Here is a 23,275-nt window from a genome sequence, read left to right on the forward strand (position 1 = left end):
TCAGTGCAGCTCAGTGTTCGCGCAGCCGCCAGCTCCCGAGCTCCAGCCAGAGTCGGGCCTTAATCTATAATTTAACACGGATTGAGTTTATTCTCCTCAGGGTCGATGATCAGGGAGAGAGTCGGATGGAGAGAGGAGGGAGAGCCTTCCAACCTCGTTTCTGATACAGAGCCTGGCTCTGCCATGGTGTTTGATCTCTCTGTCTCTCTCCCTCTCTCTCTCCATTCCTCTCCTCTGTTATTTTTCAGTTTTATCTGCCTCTCACAGACACAGAATATCTGACTTTTAGTCCTCTTCTTGCTGACATACTGTACTTTATGTACAAACTGTAAAAAACACAAACCATGGGTGAAGAACAAACTCCCTGAGGAGACTGGTAATGTCATACAAAGCATCTACTTTGTGCCCCGAGTCACATCTCGTGAGGTTGAAAAATAATGATTAAATGAGAAGGAATTACCATGAAGACTTTAAATACCGTACAGACACAGAAGTGACACAGAAGGGTTCTTAGAAACTAGACTTTCTGCAGTAGACCATAAATATTAACACACACTCTCAAAGCTAATGTTCCAGATATAGACCAGCCTTGTTCGTCTAATGATTATTTAACCCATGTTGGTCATTTAGTTTCCACGTGTAGGCGCTCCGTTTAGTTATGAAAAATAACCCCGCTGTGTGTTTCAAAAGATGGCCTCGAGCAATGCATAATAAATCAGCGCATTGGTAAAATTTCATCTAAAATTACCCATGCAGTACGCTTAGTGCAATTAGAACAAATCCAGCAATTAATCCTAGTGAAAAGATTTGCATTGTTTTTGTTTTGCATTGTATTTTTCTTGCAGCAGAATGCATTTGACAAAGTCTCAGAAATAGGGATGCTTTTCAGACTGCAGAACGTGTGGCTGACAAAAAAAGAAGCAAAATGTTCAACATCCATGGTTTTTCTTTAAAGAAAATAAACAATTTGAATTGGTGCAGTAATGTACAATTATCCAACAGGGGAATTCTGGATGCATAAGCTAGTATTTTACATTCAGTTTCAGCATTTGGTCTTTTTGAGTTCACAGCTGCCATGAATTAAAGATAATCTGTTTAACCTGGAATGAGGTTAAACTAGCCATGCAGTGGCGACACTCATTAAATAAACAAATAAATAAATAGTGACTATGTCCTTACTACCTAATATAAATCTTTCTCTTAATATAATCTCATAATGAATTCTCTACATGCACAATCTGTAATTGTTAATTAAGAGTTTTAAACACCAGTTCATCTACATTTTCTCTGTTATTGCTGATGTAAAAACTGCAATGCCACAAGGGAATCTACTCATAGTAATAAATTATGTCTGGCCTTGTAGTTGTTACATTTTTCTTTTTATTATTTTAATCTGGTCAACATTTACAACACATTAAGTCATCTTTTCTTATACAGCCTCAACACTGAGAGATTAAAAATAGATATGTTCTAATTATAGCTCAAGTGTCACAAAGATAAAAAAAAAAAAACAATGCCATCACTGGGACCCAGATGTTCTTTTCTTTCCTTTTTTTTTCCTGTAGAGCCAATATTTAATTGAAACTGTTGAAGACATGAAGGACACCTTGTCAACACATTGTGGTGAGTTGTAGCCTTATGTTTTATTGCAGACTTTTTTTTTTTTTTTTAGCTCTTAAGTGCTGAAATGCAACCACTGTCCTCCTAAAAGCAAACCTTTGAACCGTTCCTACTCATCATCTCTCCTTTCTCTCTCTTTGACTTTGGGTCATCAGATAAGCTGTCCGGAGCAGATTCTCGTAGTTTATAATCCTGACAGATACATTAGAGTGTTTAAAATCTGATACACCCGCAGAGAGGCTTGTAGTCCAGCTCTGCATGAATGAGGGCAGAACACAATGACAGATGTCTGAAACAAGTCTGAAAAGGATAAACATATAAATCTTCTTCCTGCTGTCCTCCCTTGACTGACCGTTTCAACGTGAATCCCGTCTGAGGAAAGGACACTGAACTGAAGAATGCAGGAGGCATAAATGTTGTTGAGAAGTGATTACTGGGACAAGAAGTCCTGGTCATGTCTCTAACATCAGGCAAAACCTTTCTTAAATTTTCTAAACATTATCAAAAAAGGGTTGTAAAAAGAAACGAATGCTGTGCTCCATCAAAAATATATTTTAATCTGCTTACACAAACTAAATGAACGTCACTGTATCATCGCAAAGAGCACTGAGCGAACTCATGGAGATGAAATCTTCTAACGGTTCAGCAGGGTTTGAACACCACGTTTCGCTTAGTTTTGCTTCCCTCAAGTGGTGAATTGGAGCATCGACATTATCAGCAATGAAGCTGTTGCAAGAAATATGACGAAGACGACAAAAAGAAGCAAATTGCAAATGTGAATTTCAGTCAATTAAACAATAGTCTGGCTCTCCAAAGAGACAGAGTAAAGGTGTGAGAATGAGTGCTGTTGTTGACCAGCGTGAGGAAAAAACAAAACAAAACAAAACAAAAAAAACTAAAGAAGGCGATTAGTCTGAACGCATAACTGCTGACAGCTGGGAATGCCCCTCGCTGATGGTAGACTGGAGCTGGATCCCCTCCATGAAAAAGCCTTTGATTGTTGGCAGGAACTCCTCCGGTTTAGGCTGAATGGCTGACAGCTCTGTCGGGGTGATGGACGGGCGGCTGTTTCACCCCCCTGATAGAAACAAGCCCCTGATGGGTAGCTGCAGCCTCTGGAGGAGCAGGACCCCTGCCACTCAGCTTCTGACCCCTCTCTGAGCAGATGGAAGCAGCCTCCACATAAGTCGTGTAAAAGCAAAATTACACAAGTTAAGGTTTGAATCCAGATCCAAATTATGGATCTGGATTCCATGAGCCCTAATTGATACACTTTCCACATAGCCCCATTAATTTCTATTTTATTATGTCACCCAGCAGAGAGAATAATGTAACAATTGGTCTTCCTTTTCTTTTATACTTTTAATCACTTACACAGATTTTAGAACAATTTGATAAAATGTTACTTTACTTTTATTTTACTTTTTGTATTTATGTGAATGTAAGTCGGTTTTAATCCCAAGAGTGCATCAATATATTTTTTTTATTTTTATTTTTCATAAATTATTGCTCTCCATTTGCCCTGCAGAAACTCAGATTGGATCTGCCACACGGGGGCGCCCATCCGCGCTGTGGGGGCATGCAATAATGCAACAAAAACACATGCAAAATCCCATTTAACATTTTTAGACAATCTAATAATAAAAAACATTTCGAACACAAAGTGTGCGTGCGTGTGCCTGAAAGCAGCAGGTTAATGTGGGGCAATGAATAACATTGCTGTGTTATTCATTGAACTGCATTTCTTAATTCCTTCACAAAAACCATCCATCCATAATTAGATAATTAATTTAAAATAACAGTTCAGGGGAAACACCTTACAGTGTGGCACATTTGTTGCTCTATTCAACATTTTAAATGTGGCGATAATAAATTGCAGGGCCACGTTCTGTGACGGAGAGTACCACTGCAGAACTCCCGACTCTTAAATCCTGAGTGTTTTTTTTTAATGAGAAAACACACAGAAAAAACCCCCACAAGAGTGAGCGCAGAAGTTTTCATGTAATTCAGCTCTCAAGCTCACTTGGGGAGTAACATTTATCTTTTATTCCTCCCTGATTCACAGACGCGGAGTTGGAATAAATCAGCTCAACTCTAATTGTTTACTCTGACTTAAACGTAGCCCTGAGCTCTTCGCCATGAATCAGCATCACTTCAAGGCGACTCTCTCGACTGAGGTGGTCTGCTGGAGTGAGGTTTGTGTGGGCTCACTGCCAGATCTGACTTCTGAACATGTGAATCCAAACAGGAAATCTCTGTCTGCATTAATATAAACCACCTCTATTTTCATTTTCCACTCTAATTAAAGACTTCTCTTGAGGAGTATGACTCCCATAATGCTCTGTGAATTAACACTGGTCGTAGTTTATTTAACATACCTGTTTTAAATGTTATTCTTAGGATATGCTAATAGATAGTGCTACAAATGTGAGGATTCAATTTTCACACTGAAGGTATAAAGTCATGTACCTTTTGCATTGGGTAGGTGTTGAAAACCACAGTTTTTCTGGGAGAAACTAACTAGCCAAAAAAAAACCTCTATGTCTTTTGGTTTGAATACAAATCCTCTTATGTGTTGTTGTAACTGTCCGGCACCTAACATCTCATAGTAGATGCATGTCTTGGCATACTTTCTGTCCTCATATACGTCTTTATTTTGCTGTAATTATAGTTTCAAGACTTTTTGGAAATGACTTCCAGCTTTTCACGTCAACAGACTAAAATTTTGTGGCTCAATAATTTTTTTAAAAGTTACTAAAAGCTAATCATATTAAATGGAGAACATCTGTGACAAAGCAATTTTCCAGTGTTGCAACAGATACGTATTTGAATTAAGGTCCTAACTTTAACTGAACCCCTCAAAATACATAAATATGCTTTGATCTGCTGTGTGTTTGAGTTCATCTTTCTACAAGGCGAACCTCCCACCTAGTGTCAGGTTCTTTGCTATGTCTAGCAGGCTTTTTCTCAAGGATGTGAAGGAAAATCCCTTAGCTCCATCTATGATGAAAATGTACTTCATTCTCATGATGTTGCTAGTCACTCTGATTGAGTTTTTCTTTAGATTTCAAATTTCTTTTGGCAAAAAATTCACAAAACAACCTTCTCCTTTCACTTCGCAATGGACCGGGTATGCAAACTCTAAACAAACTGCGCCTACCGTATGGTTGTCAGGTGACGGTTTCAAAAGTTATGAATACTTCTGTATGGTTCTGCATATCACTCTGCACAGCGAGATTGTGTAAACTCAAACACATTGTGTGCAAGGAAAACTTTTTCACGGTCGACCTGTCATTCAGACTCACAAAGAATTCGAGTTCAGTCTGAGCTTGTAGAAAAATGTTTTTACACTCACGTTTTTCGCTGGCAGCTGAGGGCCTTTGCTCATCGCTCCAGGTCGAGGTGAAACATGAGATTTTGCGGTCGGAGTCCCGCTGCTGCAAAGACCCAGCATTCTTTTAAAAATACGGGCATAAAGCAATGTTTGTTATCGTGTTTTTTTTTTATGGTTGTCGCAAAGCGAGCTGTGCATTGTTCCATTTAACGCGGACACGCACCGGTGAAGTTGATGTTTTGACACGGCTGTCAAATATGTCTGATTTTATCATTTATTTGATTTTAGGACACATTTTAAGCCCCGCCCTCCTTTTTTTTTAATTTACACCATACCTGACCTGGTATGACATAAATTTATGTTGCTCTTTGACATCACAGCCATGCATTCAGCCAAACCCCAGAGACAGAGAGGCAAAGGGTTTGAAGGCATTAGATGGGGGATGGTTTGAGGAACTTAAGACTTTGTGGCAGCATACCACTGCAGCCATCAAAAGCACTTAACCTCCTAAAAATGCTCCAGCAGTGGTTATTGTCAGCTCTGCGCAAACAAAGGCGGGAGCACTTGTGTCTCAACGCTAACAAGGTCCATCTAAGACCCTAAGGAGAAATCCAAGCAGGTCTATGCATGTCACTCCATTTCCCTGCTGCTGAGAGCTTGTTTCCTGTGCGTCAGCCTCAAGATGGAGGCTTCGCAGGAGTAATTTCACCACTTGTTCTCTTTCCGCTTTACTTCTGACGCCCAGCTGCAACCAATTTATTTTCAAGACTCGCTGAGTAACAGTTTCCAGATTAGCCCTCTGACAGGCGGGTTCAGATTAAAAAGGACATTTTGGTGGGGTTGAAGCCTAAATCGGCTTCATGTTTTGGCAGGCCTTGCCAGTAGTGTTTTTGCCACAGGAGCAATTTTGGTTCTCCAGCACTTCAACCTCATTTGAACGAATCGAGTTGTGCAGATGATCTTTTAAATCGACAATTGGGCTGGTGCTCGGTGTAAACATGTACGCCTTTAGAACAGAATATCATCCATACAGTCAGTCGTGGCAGCAATTCAATTAAATCTGTTCGACATATTTCAAAACCTTGTTCTCCTTTGATGTAACCATTTTACCAGGCCTGGACATTTATGTTTTCTTGCCATACCCAGCAGAGAGTTGCCTCAAGTAGAACAGAAACAGACCTTCCTGTTTACTCTTGTGACAAATACGTTGACACTTTTTGTCTTGTCTTTGGGCATTTTTTGAGAAATGTCACTAGTCTATGTACCACAGTATTATTTGCAGTTTCCTATCAGAAAAAAAAAATCCCTTTGGTTAAATCAAAAATAAATTTAAGTCTAAATCTGCCAGGTGTTTGAATAATTTGGACCGATAGTGTGTTTATCTTCTAAGAATTAAAGACATTCAGAAACATATTGGAAATGAATTGTCTTTTCAAAAGTTCATCATCAGACACGGCCTCAAATTAGATGTGTCAATGGACAGGCCAGTGTTTCTTGTTAAGCTGTCCTCCTCATTTGTTCCGTTTTTACCTGTGTGAACTTTGAGTTTGTTTGGCATATTACGATCTAGTCCAAGATTTAATATTCCAGATGGTGGTCTGGGGGAAGAGATGGTTAATTCCAGCTCCCCTTTCTTCCCTAGATGATACAACTACTGCAGGAACGTCTGCAGCTCTCATAATGTTTTTATTAACAGGGGAGGCTTTGCAACAAATCAAATGAAACCTTGGTTCTGGAGCTTTAAATAATCAACTTTTCTGCAGTCAGAAGTGGAGGAGTAGATTTTTTTTAGGGGGTTTTGAATGTGAAATGGATGTAAAGCAGATGAAAAGTTGAGTGCTTACAGCTGTGTGTGGGGTGGAGTTAAAGGTCAGCAGACTAAAATCTGAGTCTGAAGAGCTTGATGAGAGAAAACACCCAGCAGCTTCACAGGAGAGAAGACTCACGGCCAAAATGCTTCACGCTGCTAAAATGAAAGGAAACGTTCAGCAGCCAAGGTTGGATAGATTATTTTAACCATTTCAGCAACTTTTTTTTAATTACAATCCATGTACATAAACTATAAAGTGTAAACAGTTTCAGGAAAATCACATTGCACAGTGCAAACAATATGGCTTTGTTTTGCACATTGTGTTCTTTTTTAGTAGAGTTTCAGGAAAACGCAGTCAATGCTGACATTGTTTATGTCTGTGATGAATCCAGTGCATTTCACTCGTTCACTTTTACGCATTGTGAAGAGGAATCTCTGTGTTCCTGTTTAGTTTTAGTGAACAGTGACGGACAGCTGAGAATTGAAAACCCTAACATTTACAGAAAGCCAAATGGAAGGATGTGAGTGATAATAAAATCAAAGTTCAGAAAGCGCCAATCTCTACTATGTGACATATGGAGCGTGAACCATCAAAATTCTAGTTCTGCAGTGAGTTTACCTTAAAATAAACACAGAGAGAGATTTGTTGAGGCCAACTTGATGTCCTCCTTCCGATGCTTCTGCATGAACTTTTCCAGACAGGTTTTCACAACTTTTTAAATCAAATGAGCCTTAAATTAATGTTGTTATTAGGACTTTATGTAAATTCAAACTTTTCCCTCTGTGATATATCCGCTTCATCTTTTACCCAGAAAATAGAAGTATTAGGGAAGAAGGCGAAGCGAACAGCTCAGCGAGGTGTAGAGAACATGAAAAGAACCAGTGGGAAAACGTTCAAAGGCAATAGTCCTGTTTCAGTAAACAGACTCCTCCCTGCGGGTAAAGGAGGGGTCACTTGTCACCACTGACCTACCAGTCTGAAAGTTACTGCGTGCAATGGGCTCCACGGTGAGCAGCTTGAAACTCCCAGCCAGGAATGAAACAGTTTTATTTATACTGGAGAAAAAAAACAATAAAACGTTCTGCAGTAGTTAAGCTGAACCGTATTACTAACGCATCACTCATGACTCTGTTGAGTATAATCAATATATTATGATTCGCTTGTGTTATTTGCCTCTAGAAAGGTTTGTGTGATAAAGAGGTTTATTCTACTTTTCTGTGCTACTCGCCTGAAAAAAAAATTTCTCCCTGACATAGACATTTATATCAGTCATTTACATATAATATTTATATTCTGAACTTGCACAACTCCCCTAACTCTCCAAACTTTGAAAACTTCAGATCCAATAATGCTACATGTTCACTGTTGTAATTAAGCTGCTCCAAGCACGGACCTTCCTAACAAGTTATTACCATGACATAATGAAACTTTCTGACATAGACGGCAGTTTTGCAAAAGTTCAGACTCAGTTCAGCCTCCATCCACATGAGGTTGTTTGTAGTAACATGATTTAGGAATTTTACTTCCCCCTTTGTTGTTTTGGCAGCTTTGCTTCTGGAGGCATTACTTACTGTTCCAGTGGTGACATTTGTTGCCACCTCAGATTGGCAAATTTGTAACTTGATTTGAAAGCTTAAATACTCCCTCATTTTTCTCCTTAAATATTTAACATTTTTGCATTAAATGTAATCAAGAACGTAACTTATAAAAAGTTTTATTTTATAGTTTACTTATAAGTGTTTTCTGTACATTTCAGGTTTTCTCAGTAATTTATATAAACATTTGACATTAGCAGTTGACAGGTTTGAGAATTTTTTATTACAGTGTCTATGATTATGCCACCTAAACAGAAATAAAGACTCTTTTATCACGACAAAAATAACAAGAGAACATGTGAATATTGGCAAGCTAATGAGTAACCCATCATTTCTCCTCATAATGAGGCAGCATCGCTAAAAAGTGTTGAGTAAAAATGTTTTGAAACAGATCTGACATTAATTCATCATAGTGACTTATGATGAACTAAAATGTGGCTCAAACTGTGGCTCAAACTAAGTCCAACATGTACTAACGATGCTTTATTATTAGCATTATTAAAAAATACAGCACGACTACAGTGAATAAATCAGTATTTATTAGTAATACAAGCAACTTTAAACCCCAAATAGTTAGCAACACCAACAAACATGTTTTCACCCACATCTGCTTCTACATTTTATACATAAAGGGACCTTTCTCATAATCAGCAGCGATGAATCAATCCAGCTAAAACATAATATGTCAATGCTCAATCCTCTTCAGCCAGATATTTCTCTCAGGGTAGCTGGTTGTAAATTGAGAGCTGTGATGGACACCGAGGGGCCCTGCATGTGAAAAAGTATCCAGGGAGGCAAGAGAACAGAGACCTCTACTCAGACCATCTACAGACCCTCCCAGCATGATCCCACCATCTGGACTATTTTCAGTTGTGGCAGGCCGGCTCTCAAGACCCGAAGAGGGGCGGCATTCACAGAGCGTGAGAGGAATGTGCTTTTTCTGGGAGGCGATGCTGTAGATTTAAAGGAATGACGTCCTCCAGTTGTATTTCTTGTCACTCTGTATGCTGGAATTTGTCTTTTTTTTTCAGCCACTGTATTTTATTTTTAGTGTTTGGGTCAATCATGGGCTCTGCCTGCTTCTCAAAAATACCCCCGAATCATTTCATTATAAATGCATTTAATTTTTTTTTTTCGTCTTAGTTACAAAAAAAATATCATGAATTGTGTTAAACATTATTTTACTTCCAACTTCAGATGTCCAGATAGAAATAAAATACATTGGTTGATGTAAAGTTAGTGTGAAAACAGGGATGTTTCTCTTTTTGTCCCAAAGTTGGTCCAACACAGGTTTCTGTCTTTGGTACAGAGAACGAATGGTCTGTACTGTAGGACAGCAATAAATCTGGACAGAACCTTTTTGCTCTGTCATTCCTGCGCCTGCAGCAAAAGCTCAAGCCTATTAGTTGTTAGGTTTCCATCACAATTGTCTGAAAAGCCCTCAGAAGAGAATGGGGAGGGTTAAAAGGGCAACAGTGGGTCATATGGCCGATATCCAACACACATCCTGATAGTTTCTAAAAGAACCCATTTACAAGTCTATGAAAGCAACATGTTGTATAACATGTGGGGTAATATTTTAAATAAATAAAACAAAGAGGGACTTTTATTTTGTCTAATAAACCTTCTTATTTTCAAGTGACAAAGATTATATCATGGCTTGAGATGCAACATTTTAATCAAACTTGAGTTATTAGACATTTAGTCTGCACAAACACCGATCTTACTCCGCTGGCAAAAATGAAAAGTTTCAGTACAAAATATTTCTTTGAGTCTGTCCATTTGTGTTTTTCTTGATTTCCTCTTTTTTTTTGGCATTTATTAGTCAGTAGCTTGTGGCACTGCTGAGGTGTAAAGAAAGGCCAGGTTGCTTTGGGTCTGGGGTCTCTCATCTTCCTCTCAACAATATCTTACAGACTTTCTATGGGGTTCAGGTCATGACTGTTCGCTGACCAATCAAGCACAGTGGCACCACGGCTGATTTTCCTGCAGGAAAATGAAACCAGCACCCAGTGCTCTAAAGCTTCCTGGTAGATGGCTACTTTTACTGTGGACTTCAGAAAACACAGTGGACCGACACCAGCATACCTCAGCATAACAAAACCACCATGAAAACCTCACACTGGACATCAAGAAACATGGATTCTGGTGCCTTGATTTCAAAATGTTGAATTTACTTTAATCTGAAAACAGGAAATGTTCAAATAATGTGATTGATAGTCACAAACTGCTGCCTGTTCCTTAAACAGCTTTCATATCTCCCTTATACATTTTTTTTGTTTTGTTTTTGAGGATCTTCAGTGGCAGAGATAGTGAGATAAAAATGGGACTTATTCTGATTATAATATACTTTTTTTTTGTCTGAGTCTGACATGAGTCTTGTTCATATTTCTCCCGAAAAATGGCCAAAACATCAACAGTGCTAGTTTGTGCTGTGAGATAATAGGTCAGGAATGCAACAGATCTTTTAGCATAGTTTTAAAAACACAGACCTCTCTTGACAATGAGAAAAATTTCCTCTGAGATAATAAGATGCATGTTTCTAGCACAATAAATGTTGGAACAATGCTCAAATCTTCTTAATGCAGATGTTAATCACAACCAAACAGCGAATATTTCCCACTATATATTCCACTCACTTGAGCTCTGTTCCTTATTCTACCAGAGCTTTAAATAACGAGCTCCTTTCTCAGCTTTTCATGTATCTTGCACATTAATCTTTCTTTCACACTGGCATTGTCTTAGACTTTTCCATAAATTTTTATAGCCACTTTTAATCACATCTCAAGGCCCCAGAAGTTTTTCTCGTCGAGAAACTGAACACTTCTCTCATACACACAGCATGCAGATTCTTTTAGTGATGTTGCCGCGTTCTTGAGTAACTTTGAAGAGCAAATTCTCTCCTTGTTGAATAATTCTTCCTTCGGGATGAAATTGTATTGGAAACTGAGGCAAATCCAAAACATTCCTTTGTTAGGCCACCTTCAAAGAAAAGTTGCTTGACTGACAGGATCTCATGCATAAATCCAGACATATTGGAGGCAAAAAGAGCATTTACGTAAAGGACCGCAATTTACAAACCAGTTAGGCAGCGCCCCCTAGCGATGTTTACAAAAATAATGTCCAAAATCGGACTTGTCACGGTGGGATGCTAATGAGGCTTATTTGACCAGTTGGCAGTGCTGGCGTTTCTCATTGGTTAAATTTGAGCTGCCAATCAAACCTTCTCCACACTTCTCTTCTTGAGATCTCCACAGAAGCGCTCAGGAGTGTGAGGTGAGCAGACCTCCTCACAGACAACCATATGAACTTAGAAACATGAGTTTATAAGTGCATGACAAAACAATAACAATAAAAGGTCGGGCAAAATCTCAAGTTTATGGAATATTTAATTATATTGACAAAGAAAATTTCTGTAAGTAATATATATTTACAAACAAATTAAATTAAGTAAAATTATTCAGAGGTTTTATATATATATATATATATATGTGTGTGTGTGTGTGTGTGTGTGTCTGTGTGTGTGTCTGTGTGTGTGTGCGTGCGTGCGTGTGTATGTGTGTGTTATATAAATACATAGGCTATATAAATTACATTGAAGGAGTACACTTTATTAATTAATTATATATTATAATATAATATTGCAATATAATATTTTGAATCACAGTTTGTGTGTAATTTAATTTAATTGTTTTATTTGCTTGACCTGTCCAGGGTGACCCCGCCTCTCCCCCGGTACGTTAGCTGGAGATAGGCACCAGCAACCCTCCCGACCCCACTAAGGGACAAGGGTGTAAGAAAATGGATGGATGGATGGATGTTTTATTTGCTTCATATTTTTTGTTTAACATAATGTCAGTATTTTTTCTTTTTTTTTTTGCCTCAGTTTTTATTAATTATTGACTGTATTTGGATATTTTGTGCATTGTTTGACCCTGTCTTATTTTAGCCCTCCTTAATTTCAAATAAATACCTGCGGCAATTAATCCATCCATCCATCCATCCATCCATCCATCCATCCATCCATCCATCCATCCATCCATCCATCCATCCATCCATCCATCCATCCATCCATCCATCCATTTTCTGTACACCTTTGTCCCTAGTGGAGTCGGGAGAGGTGCTGGTGCCTATCTCCAGCGAACGACAATCTTAAGAAAAATAAATAAATAAGTACATACACATACATGTGTGTATGTGTACACACATGTATGTGTATGTACGTGTGAAGATCTATTGGTCAGAAAACTGCCCCTTGCGGTACCCAACTGACACCCCTGGGTGGCAGGGCAGTTCCGCTCCGGCGGACGGGGACGCACGAGCAGGAGAAGCGGACTGCTCTCCGATTGGTCGGCGGTGTGCGCGTCCCCGTCGTCTCCTCCCGGTTTCCCTGGCATGACCTTTTCCCTTGGCAACCACTTCCTCTGAGCATCAACGGCCATCTTTAATTGTAACTCATTCATGAAAAAGTTGTTATCGAGCGTATAAAAAAGAGCAAGCCGACCCGTTTGCGCGCGAAGCGGCGTCGACGGCGCTGTTTGCGTGCAGTTCGCTGCGACTCGCACAAAGCAGAGGCAGAAGCAGAAGCAAGCCAAGCAGCACCGCGGAAGACGGTCCGCAGAGAATAAGTAAACAGCGAGAGCGTACGTTCGCGTTCCTCATTGTGTTATGTGGTCTGTCACACTGTCTCCGCTTCACTCATCCAGCCTGCTGTCTGAGAAACAGACTCGTATGTAAAGTATTGGCGTGAATATGTGGATGCTGACATGTCTGCGTGTCGAAGTGAAGTAAGAGAACTGAAACAGCAGGTGGAGCGACGGCGCGCTTAAATAATCTTTGTCAGAAGGACGCCGCACACTGAACTCTGCCATGTTTTTATGCAAATATCAAAGGGTCTGTTGCGTTGATAAGAAACTGCTTTACTATATATATATATCCTAAATTGTGCAGGATGAGAAAGAAGCAGACTGCCAAACAGAGGAAGACTGAGGAGACTACAGAAGTCCAAGAGTTTGTGGTGGAGAAAATAATTCGGCGGAGAATCTTTAATGGCAGAGTGGAGTACTTCCTGAAGTGGAAAGGCTTCACCGAGTGAGTGAGACCCTGCAGAACCTGTCAGTGAGTGTCTGTGTTTGTTCACATGATCGTGAAACACACTCCCTCCTCCTGCGTGTAACCAACAGTGCAGAAAACACGTGGGAGCCTGAGGACAACTTGGACTGTCCCGGGCTCATTGAGGAGTTTCTGAGAGACGCCCATCTATCCAGGGAGGTTGAAGAGGAGCAAAGCGAGCAGGAGTTCATTCCTAAAGAAGAAATGGCAAAGCAGGAGACGGAAATTGTGAGTTGAAAACGTGGCATTCATGTTTCCATGTCAAGTTCCTTAATGTGAGTAAGGAAAAAAGAAAAACAGCACTGCTTCAGTTTTTTATATTTTAAGCACTGTTTAAATTTGAAGACAATTGAGGAAGAAGGATTTGATCAGCTGACCAGTCTGGCAGATATTGTTCCTGCTACAGCAGAACTAGAACACGTGTGAAGGTGGTTGGTTTTGGAGCAAACTGAAAGCGAAAGTGGGTCAGGTTTTTGTTTTTTAATAACTGGCTTGGGTACAAGAACAAAAAATATATAAATTATAACGTGAGTATTCTGGAAAATTACACAATTTTATGTAAAAATAATAATAAAAGAAATCGTAGTTTGAAATAAGAAAATAAGAGTATAGAAAGATCAGTCCCAAATGCCATTGTCTAAATGTCACCCATTCATCAATTTCGCAATCTATGTATCAGTTTGTCTTCTGGGCTTAAAGGCAGAGTGTATAAGGAAAATTATTTCACCCATTTCATTGGCAGACAGGTTCATCACTCATCACTTTCTCTAACTCCTCTTCCATCTTTGTCTTTGTTATTCCTGCTGTAGTCCCATGTGACGCCTCAGGAGCAGAATAGCAGCGTCCTAAAGCCAGATGATGAGGAATCCGACGCCCCCACTGACCTCAGCACTTACCTCGAGCCCGAATGCATCATCGGCTCCACAGACCGAAAGGGAGAGCTCATGTTCTTAGTCAAATGGTAACTTCTCCCCTTCCTCTTTACAATGTCAAAAGTGTTTTTATTTTCTGATATTTAATAGTGCAGAACAGACTTTGAGGGTGGTGGGAAAATTACAAGCACATAGAAGTGGCAATGTGGGAAGTTATGATTTTTTTAAAATTATTATTATTTTCTAGGTTGCAATGGAAATGTGAAATGTGCTAGTCAAGCTGTCAAAGAGCACCAGGCATTACATGTAGAAATGTGGAGTGGAGGGAAGCAAAGGAGGGGAAATGTGTGCAAATAGCTGGTAATAGGGTGAATAACAGAGGTCTAAAACGCCATTCATCAAGAAGCTGCTGCGATACTATATTTTATGGCTGGGCAATATATTTTGCAGTCGAAACGAGATCAATAGAAAATACATCTGCTCATTTCAGTGAACTCCCATCTGGACCTGCCAGTAATCTGGCGGATGTTGGCGCAGAGGGAAGTTCTTTAGCTGCTCAGCCTCTCACAGCCCAGCTAAGCAAAGCGGATGGCATCAGCTATCTCACTCATTGTTTACGTAGCAACAACTTGTTGAGTTACTCGCTCTGCAGCAGATTCAGGTTTTGCCACCGTTGCTCATAACTGCTTACAAGTATTTTTTATAAAAACTGTGTGGAGTGAATGGGAGAAATGAGTGCAGCAGCTCGAGAAGAAATTGTAGTTAAAGCAGGAAAGGTGACGTCATCAGTTTGGCAGTATTTCAGATATTTAAAAGAAAAAACAAATCAATAATTATCAAAATTAACTTTTATGATGATACGTTTTTCAGCCTTATCGCCCGGCACAACCATATTTAAATCTGCTTTAGCTCAGTTAAAATCAAGTACTTTGGAATGAAGATGTGATACTTGTGGCACTGTGGTGGGATGGCTAAGAAAGCAAGGGGTGGGGACAACTATTAGAACTAAGGGCACAGTGGAGTCACACTTCAATCATACACAATGTTGTTGTTTCTTTTGTTTTTTTTGCCACAATCCAGCGAATTGTGAATGTCAATGGAGGCAGTATACTGGTCTTAATCAGCTGTGAAAGAGGCTTTAGTGTCCTGTAGCTGGAATCACTTCAAAACTTTGGAAAGTACTTCTGACCACAGCAGATATGATTTATTGTTTTTATTTTACTCGACTGTTCCACACAGTTGACTTCCTATAATGTGTGGCTGTACTGTCAGTTACACGTCATCATTACTTCCTCATGTTCATTCCCCTTTTTGAGGCCGGTAGTGTTCAGCCTTAGAGGAAATGGTATGATTTCAATTAAAAAAGTACGACAAGCAAGTAAAACTGAGAGATAAACTGCTGGAAAGTCCAACTTCTTTCACTCTTGTCGCTCTGCCTGCAGTCCATCTGCCAGTATGACCTGATTGTTGATGTCCAGACCGTAATCATCAGAATCTATTCCTTCAGTGCATTTATATGAGCCTGCTGGCTTTGAGTAAGACCAGCTTTGAACTTTAAGTGCAAATGAAATGCAAATGTGTATCACGGTAGGTTTATTTGGACAAATGTGACCCAGTTGATGGCACTCCAACACCAACTGTTTGTGTCTGAGAGATTTACTGATTTTCACAGATTGTTTCTCACGTCTGCCCATGAGGACAGAAAACATTTTTGCTTCACCCAATCCAGTCGAAGCAAGTAGTTAAAAAGCAAAAAAACATTGTGCAAGATTGGGATTAGTTTTAAAACACTCAACAACCAGAGCAAGTTGTTTGTATTTTGATGATTTTTGTATGTTGAGACACTTTTGGCATGAGAAATGATATGATTCTTAAATGGAAACTTTATATTAAAACATCTTTTTCAGGCTCACACCTAGTTGAGGTGTATTTTCTCATATGAAAAACATCAGAATTTAGCCCACAAGAAGTCGATTGGTTAAATTTGAGCTCACTTGAGTGAACTTAAAGAGGGGGGGGAGTTCAAATGCTGACACATGTCCAAACATCTACTTTTGGTATTTATTCAAAGGTTTTCCACATTAGGGTTTAGATTTCTTTAAAAAAAATATGTGGTTAAAGCACCATTAGCAGTAAAGACAGACTCTAAACTCCTTCAAATATTTCCATTTCAACCAGCTTGACACTTCATTTCTTAGAGGTTCATCACATCCTTTCCAGTGCAGTTAAACTGAGGAGGGAGTGTTTGTGCAGAACTATTTACAGATGTCACCAGAGATCTTTTAAAGGGCATATTTGTGGGCCTCTTTAAGATTTAAGTAATTAAACAAATCACTTAACAATAAAGCTAATACATAACAGAGAAAGTACGTCTGACTTATCTCAAGAGGTTTTTGTTGTTCTTGACTTGGGTCACCAAGCTCACTATTAGTACAGTCCAAAGTTCCTTACTGATAGCAAAGTTACTTTTAGAAGTACAGTAAATATGTGGACTTTGAAAAATAATTTACTTTTCTGTGTTGAGAAATCCAGTTGAAATGCAGTTAAAAAGAAAAGAAAGGAAAACAATCTTTCTCAACAACATGTTTAAAATATCTTACTGTAATCCAGTAGACTGTTTTTTGTTGAGACTTTATTGTTTTTTTTTTATGGGAATTTTAGATATAGGGTCTTTGCTTCACAAAATATTACCAAAATATTCAAAGAAGTCTAAAACACCAACCTCCTTCTTTAAAGAAATGTATATACAAGAACACCAATGCCAACAATAAAACTTTCTGCAGCTTGACTGCATGAATTGCTGCTGAAGTAGACGGCTGTATCAGCATTTCTCTGTCCTGCTTTTTCCCTCACAGGAAGAACTCCGACGAGGTCGCCCTGATGTCGGCTCGCGAAGCAAGTGCCAGATGTCCCCAGGTGGTCATTGACTTCTACGAGCAGAAGCTGACCTGGCACTGTGGAGAGGGCGAGCAGTAAATATATATATAAAAAATAAAATGTGTGCCGAGGACTGTGGATAAGCAGCTGCACTTCCACCTAAAGATTAGTTTCTCCTCCATCGAGTGTCCTCCATCAGCTGACATTAAAGGCATGCGGCATGAAATCACGTCCCGCTGCAGGTGGAGCTTCCTACTCAAGCAGCTGCGAGATTCTCAGCGGGGGATGTGGGTTTAAAGCACTGCCAGCTCTGCGGTGCTCAGTGAGGTTACTTTTCCTCTGAGGACACCAAAATGGAGACTAAAGCTAACTTTAGTTCAGTACAGCTGATTTTTATTTTAATTTTGATTAACCTACTGCTGCATTCCTTTTCTGTGATTATGTAGCAGACTCGGTCACTGTGGTAGTCCTTTGTTTTTAGTTACTGTTTTTTTTGTTTTGTTTTTTTTCTGTATTAAAGCATTATTAAAGCACGTTTAATGTTAGCAGAGTGAGCTAACAGCAGGTCAGTGCACATTTCCACATGTGTTGTTTTTTTGGGATTTTTAATATGTGTGGTGTGAATTAACAAAAAGAAGTCGTTTTGTCTGTGTGGCTCTTTCAAGTTTATTTTAAAATGCTAAAACAAATGTTGGATATTTTCCGATTCAGCAATCTGCAGCCTGTGTGTTACAGGCTATGTTCTCTTGATTTGGGTAAAATTTTACGAGATTTAGGTGTGGTAGCATTCTTTTTGCCAGCTGATCAGAAGCGCGCAGCAACATGTGGGAGAAGGGGCAGCAGTGAAGAAACTACTGCATTTAACAATTACACTCATTTGGTTCTTTCATCTAAAGTGACGTCCTGGTAGAATTAAGTTTCTGATTAAGTTGAGTTTGATTCCTTTTAGTATTTACCCTGTGAGCACCCGTTATTAAATGTAGCACTTTAGTTAAGAGACTGAGTCACTGCTGGAATGACTCAGCTGTTTGTAGTAGATAACTGTTCTGATGGCACTGATGTGACTTTACATATCTCCCATGACTGTTATGGGACACCCAGCTGAACCTTAAACACACCTTCTGCTGTAACTGTTGACCTTAATCTGTGAAGTCTGCAAATAAACAAAACCTTTTATAACTCTGTCACTTATTGAAACGCCTTCATCGCAACAGCGTCAGGTTTACTGCTCGGTAAACACTCTACTAATCTGGGCCTCTATGTGATTTTTCTCAAGCTATGTTGGGGACCCAAACGAGAGGATGTGAGATCAAAATCGATCTTTTTGGACTACGTGCATAATGCTTTGTACTAACACATGACTGAGCACACCATCCACAAAGTGAAACATAGGAGGAGCAGAGTCCTGCATGTCAGCAGATGGAGCTGGTCAGTAAAACAGAGGGCTGCCCTGGAAGGAAACCTGTTAGAAACTAAGGATTGAATCTCCTCTATCCAGCAGGAGAGCGACCTCTAAACACAGCCTGAGGTACAGTTGAATTACTTAGATCAAGATCATATTTATGTGTTGGAATGATACAGTCAAGGTTTCTATTGCTCCAATAAAGCACTGCTTATTGTTATTCTGATACATAAAATCCCATTAAAATACACTAAATTTTGTGGTTGTTATGTGACAAAATGTGGAAAGGTCAAACGACCTCTTTTGGAAATCCCAAAAAGAGGCTGTAGATAAGGTGCTGTTTTATAGATTTTACTTCGGGGAAAGGCTTTTGTTTGTCTCGTGACTATATTTGGAAACCTTTGCTCCTCGGCAGTAAAAGTGGAAATAAAGGCACAAGCACAATGCTGTGCACAGCACTATCAGGGATAAGCTTACTGACTTTGAGCTCTGTCTGTGTTTCGGATTATCAGAGAAGAAACTGAAAATACTGGGAATCCGGTAGGCTTTCTTTGAAATGTGATTTGATTTAAAAAAAAAAAAATGCTACACGCTCGATCCAGGGCCAATGAGCAGATAGAAAAGGCAAAACAGGACTTGGAATACATGGGAATTTCCTCTCCTCCTCTATTTTTGTTGGGCTTGTCATTACACTTCCTCTGTCTACTCATAAAACCCTTCCTCTTTGTTTCACAACACGGTTCACTCCGTTCAGCTCAGGAGCTCTCCTGCCGTCTCCATGCAGCAGGTTATCAGTGTCTGGGTGCGAGACCCGCGGATACAAAAGAATGACTTCTGGCATGCCTACATGGACTATGAGATTTGTTTACACGTAAGTACAAGTGGAGAGAAGATGGCTTCACTCATGTTGTTTCCTTGTTCTAACTGTGCTGCTGCTGTGTTCTGTTTTCAGACCAACAGTGTGTTCTTCACCAAGAAGACTTCAAGAGTGAGGAGGAGATTCAGTGAGTTTGTGTGGCTCAGACAGAAACTCCAAGAAAATTCTCTCCTACTGTGAGCAAATATGTCATTTGATAAAACTCAGGAAGGCAAAGGTTTCTATTAAACTTCACGTCCTAAATGGTTCTCCTTTGCCTGCATGTTTTGTAGCTTACAGCTACCACAGCTTCCACCCAAAAACCCCTTCTTCAGTCTGAACAACGCCCAGCAGGTTGCGGATCGGATGAAAGGACTCCAGAAGTTTTTGGAAAAGTAAGAACGACCTCACACAGCAGTGCATTTATAACTTGGAGACATCGCTTGGCTCAACCCAACTGGTGCACACTGGTTTTCACCAGCCTCCAGACCACAGGACGTTTTCACATCCCCAGGCGGCACACTACGCCACACACGGCAGATCCTTATTTGTTTATTTCCCTCATTTCTCAGAATCCTCCAGAGCAATCTGATGTTATCCGACAGCTGCCTGCACCTTTTCCTTCAGTCCCAGCTGAGCATTTCCAAAATGGAGGCCTGCGTTGCCGGAAAGACCAGCTTCACCGTGGCCCAGGCTGTGCAGAGCTGCGGCCTGAGGAGATTTCACTCAGAAGAGGACCTGCAGAGGGACCTCGGCGTGTCCTGTGACTCTGACTCAGATAGGTAATGCAACACTGAATTTTCCACCGTCTCGTCAGGAAAGTCCAGACGGAAACACTGCTCTTACAAGAACCAACGACACATCAGCACAAACTTGTTTGGCAACAACGGATGCCAAACAAGTTAGGGCACGGCACCTGATTAACCTGTGATAAACGTTGCTGTTTGTTGTGTTTTTGCAGCTCAGAGAGCAGAGACCCAAGGCACAAGACAAAGGAGTTGACATTAAACCAGTCAAGGAGTGCAGCCACCCTTGATCTGAGGGGAACCTGCCCAGAGGAGATGCTCAGCTGCTCGAATGGTTCTGTATGAAAACTGGAAACGACTGAATGAAAGTGAAAGCTCGAGTCTGTTTACTTGATTCATGTCCATCTTTCTGGATGTGAAATGGCCTTAAGGAAAGCAACTTGTTACCTTTCCCTGCAACCATTTTCACTTTTGTGTTAATTTACATTGTCCTAATTGAAAAGCCGGTTTCACAAAATCAGTACCGTATTTTCCGCACTATAAGGTGCACCTAAAAACCTTCAATTTCCTCAAAAGCCGACAGTGCACCTTATAATCCGGTGCGCCTTATATATGGACCAATATTGAGCCACAACAGGTCTAGCAACTACGGTAAGCAGCCGCCGACTTCATTTTCGCCCGTAGAAGAAGAAGCGCAGGGTGCATGCTGGGATAGTTGTCAGAACGCTGGTTTGTTAATAAAGTTTGACTGACCTATCTATCTACCGACCGTCTAGAATCAGGTCGTTTCCAGGTCATTTAGCACCACGTTCTCCACAAACATGCTGTGCGTGAACGGAGACCATCATCCGGCCACACCCTGGCCCAGTTGCGGAAGGCTCTCCTCACCGACCGGATTCGAACTGTTTTGTTGAGATTCACTTTAGTGCAGCTCCATCTAGTGGATGCATAACGTAACTCCAGCCTCTCCTGCAGCGTTTATTCTATGCGCCTTATAACGCGGTACAACTTATATATGAACATTTTTTTTTAAATAGGCCATTCATTGAAGGTGCGCCTTATAATCCTGTGCGCCTTATAGTGCGGAAAATACGGTAATTATTTTAATTTCAGCCTCCATTCATCTGCTCGAAAAAGTATTCACACCACTAGAACATTTGTTTTTTTACAGTGTCTTAAAGTATAACGTCAGACATAACAATTGTTATGTTGCAGACCGACAAAAACTCACACTGGTTTTTAACATTTTTTGCAAATAGAAATGTGAGGGGAGAGAAGTGTGCGCATGTATTCAGCCACATTTCCTCTGATACCCCTAGATTATTGTTTACAGCAGGATGAGGTCATAAAACCACACACAAAACAAAATGCATGGTGGGAAAAAAAGCAAACAAACACTGGATATAAGAATAAACACAACATCCCCATCGTGAAACATGGTCAGAGTTGAATGGAGAGATGAATGGCACTAAATTAACTAAGAAGCTTGAGACTAGCAGGACAACAACCCTAAACATGCCATATACCCACAGCATGTTCATGTGGCAAAATGGCCCCGTCAAAGTACTAACCTAAAAAATAATTGAGAACCTGCTGCAGAATTTGAAAAATAATGTCCATAAAGACTCTCCATCCAATTTGATTTTACTTAGCTGTTTTGGGAAGAAAAATGGATAAAAGTATCAATTTGTTCAATTTGTTCATGTGCTTACTTTTCAGATTCCTATTTCTGAAACAAATTATTTTACTTCTATGTGTCAACTAGATTACTTAACTTTGTGGCCAAAAGTGACAAAAATGTGTGGAAAAAGTTTATTCGGGGGTATGAAAAATTATCCATAACGTTTTGTTTCTTTGTGATGATATTATGTGTGCATGGTACAAACACGTGTAATAATGTTGCGCCTGCGGGTGGCAGTGTTGTCACAGTTTGTACATTTATCTCTCTCTCTCTTGGAAACATGTGCTGTAACTGTGTGTTGTAGCTTTATAAATTAATTTTGACAGAAGCACGACAGAGTTTGCTCATTCGTACCATGAAAACGTCCCAATAGTAGGATAATATGTCAAGCAGTCATAGCCTGATGTCACTGTACGGGTCTCGAGTGTGGGAAGCTTGTCATCTGGTGGCTGCTGCAGTGCTTAGCAGGATGACATGTTTAATAAGGTCTCAGCAGAGTTTCAGCACACGCACCCTTCCCCCCACTTGTCAGGTGTGTGCCGGGCAGGAGGTCCTCTGGACTCCCACTGGACTCACTCCTGTCTGAGAAGGCCACCAGTAAGACAGGAAACATTGCTCTCTGCTGAGCAAATGCCAGCTGTGCTGACAGGCCGCTCCTTTAATCTGTCTGCTTTGCTTTGTGTTAGTTTGAGGCCGTTCCTTGCAGCTGCTTCTGCTACTGTGTGTGTCTCCTTGTATGTGATGCACTGTAAGGTCTATTTTTCTAACATATGTACTGTGTGGCTCAAAGCTTGATTCCCATAAGAAGAAGTATTGTTTTGGGGCTTTTAGGTTAGGTTTAGTATTAGGTATGTTCTGGTAATGGTTAGGTTAGAGTAAGAGTCAGGGTTAGGCCATAGATTAGCTGCTTCTCTGTGCAGCAGCTGAGGAGTTCATTATAAATTCAGAACTGGTTGCATTAGGAAGAAGAGGTGCAGGTGGCCTTTCTTTTCTAAAGATATCTTGTCATATATGTGCGCATATGTTACTATACAGTACACATTGTTAAAAAAAATAAAATATCAGATCAATGTTTGAGTGTGTGCTGAAGACAGTTCTTTTATCTGTTTATTTGGAGGTTAGCTGTTAGCTGTTTTTGAGCTTAATGTTTCTAATGCTAAAATATAAATAGTTTCATTTAGAAACTAAATTATTAGACCTTCAACTAGGAATCTTAACAAAAAGGTTAAGTGAAACACTGATTCATTATTCCAATTCCATTATTAGCAGAAGTGAAAAAAGCTACTTTACTCTACATGTTCTTTTCAAGATGTTGCAATAAGTGAAGTTTTTTTTTCTTCCCCGTTTAAACTTGAATATCTGTCACTGG

At 40.0% G+C, this 23,275-nt stretch overlaps 2 protein-coding genes across 3 annotated transcripts; both read left to right on the plus strand.

Moving 5' to 3' along the window:
• Window positions 1-12,482: 12,482 nt before the first annotated feature.
• On the plus strand, window positions 12,483-18,400 carry cbx3b (chromobox homolog 3b). 2 transcript variants are annotated; one of them, XM_008432509.3, is made up of 5 exons: window positions 12,483-12,988; window positions 13,311-13,451; window positions 13,544-13,700; window positions 14,282-14,433; window positions 17,200-18,400. In XM_008432509.3, the coding sequence occupies exons 2-5, from the start codon at window positions 13,312-13,314 to the stop codon at window positions 17,318-17,320; spliced, it is 570 nt and encodes a 189-aa protein (XP_008430731.1). In that variant the 5' UTR covers window positions 12,483-12,988; window position 13,311; the 3' UTR covers window positions 17,321-18,400. The 2 variants fall into 2 exon arrangements, with proteins under 2 accessions (XP_008430731.1, XP_008430730.1); XM_008432508.3 differs by having other exon boundaries at window positions 12,486-13,003.
• A 527-nt stretch (window positions 18,401-18,927) lies between these two features.
• snx10b (sorting nexin 10b) lies at window positions 18,928-22,234 on the plus strand. The gene is made up of 5 exons (XM_008432507.3): window positions 18,928-19,494; window positions 19,576-19,676; window positions 19,773-19,874; window positions 20,052-20,261; window positions 20,441-22,234. The coding sequence occupies exons 1-5, from the start codon at window positions 19,402-19,404 to the stop codon at window positions 20,568-20,570; spliced, it is 636 nt and encodes a 211-aa protein (XP_008430729.1). The 5' UTR covers window positions 18,928-19,401; the 3' UTR covers window positions 20,571-22,234.
• The last annotated feature ends 1,041 nt before the right edge of the window (window positions 22,235-23,275 follow it).

This window comes from Poecilia reticulata, chromosome 16 (assembly GCF_904066995.2).
Source record: "Poecilia reticulata chromosome 16, P_reticulata-male-v2, whole genome shotgun sequence".
NCBI classification, from domain to species: Eukaryota; Metazoa; Chordata; class Actinopteri; order Cyprinodontiformes; family Poeciliidae; genus Poecilia; species Poecilia reticulata.